General features: G+C 64.2%; 1 protein-coding gene across 1 annotated transcript in view; it reads right to left on the minus strand.

Moving 5' to 3' along the window:
• Positions 1–72: 72 nt before the first annotated feature.
• Positions 73–327, minus strand: part of SH3BP1 (SH3-domain binding protein 1) — a gene marked incomplete at its 3' end in the record, with an annotated part of 6,439 nt that continues 6,184 nt past the window's right edge. The window contains exon 10 of the mRNA XM_009578375.1: positions 73–215. Coding sequence (XP_009576670.1) covers positions 73–215 — 143 coding nt within the window. The remainder of the gene's footprint in view (positions 216–327) is intronic.

Raw genomic sequence — 327 nt, forward strand, 5'->3', positions numbered from 1 at the left:
AGAGGGAAGGGATGCAGGGGGCTGCATTTTGGGGGGGGAGGGTAGGCAGGGGGGGTCAGGAGGGCTGTCTACCTCCTCTCTCATGCCGGAGGCCAGCAGCATCATGACACAGGCTTCGATGGGCAGCGCAATCTCCCGGCCCAAGCTCTTGAGGTGCGTCTCTAGGGGCACGCCGTAGTACCCTGCCACTGGCGTGTCTACAGCGAAGGAGGGCTCTGGAAGAGGGAGGTGAATGTTGGGGGGGACAGCAGCCACCGGGGCCATTTGGCATCTAGCCATGCCAACATCTCGCTCTGAGCCGGGGCCGGGAGGCGGACAACAAGGGCA

Source organism: Fulmarus glacialis, unplaced genomic scaffold (genome assembly GCF_000690835.1).
Source record: "Fulmarus glacialis isolate BGI_N327 unplaced genomic scaffold, ASM69083v1 scaffold21545, whole genome shotgun sequence".
Classification (NCBI taxonomy): domain Eukaryota; kingdom Metazoa; phylum Chordata; class Aves; order Procellariiformes; family Procellariidae; genus Fulmarus; species Fulmarus glacialis.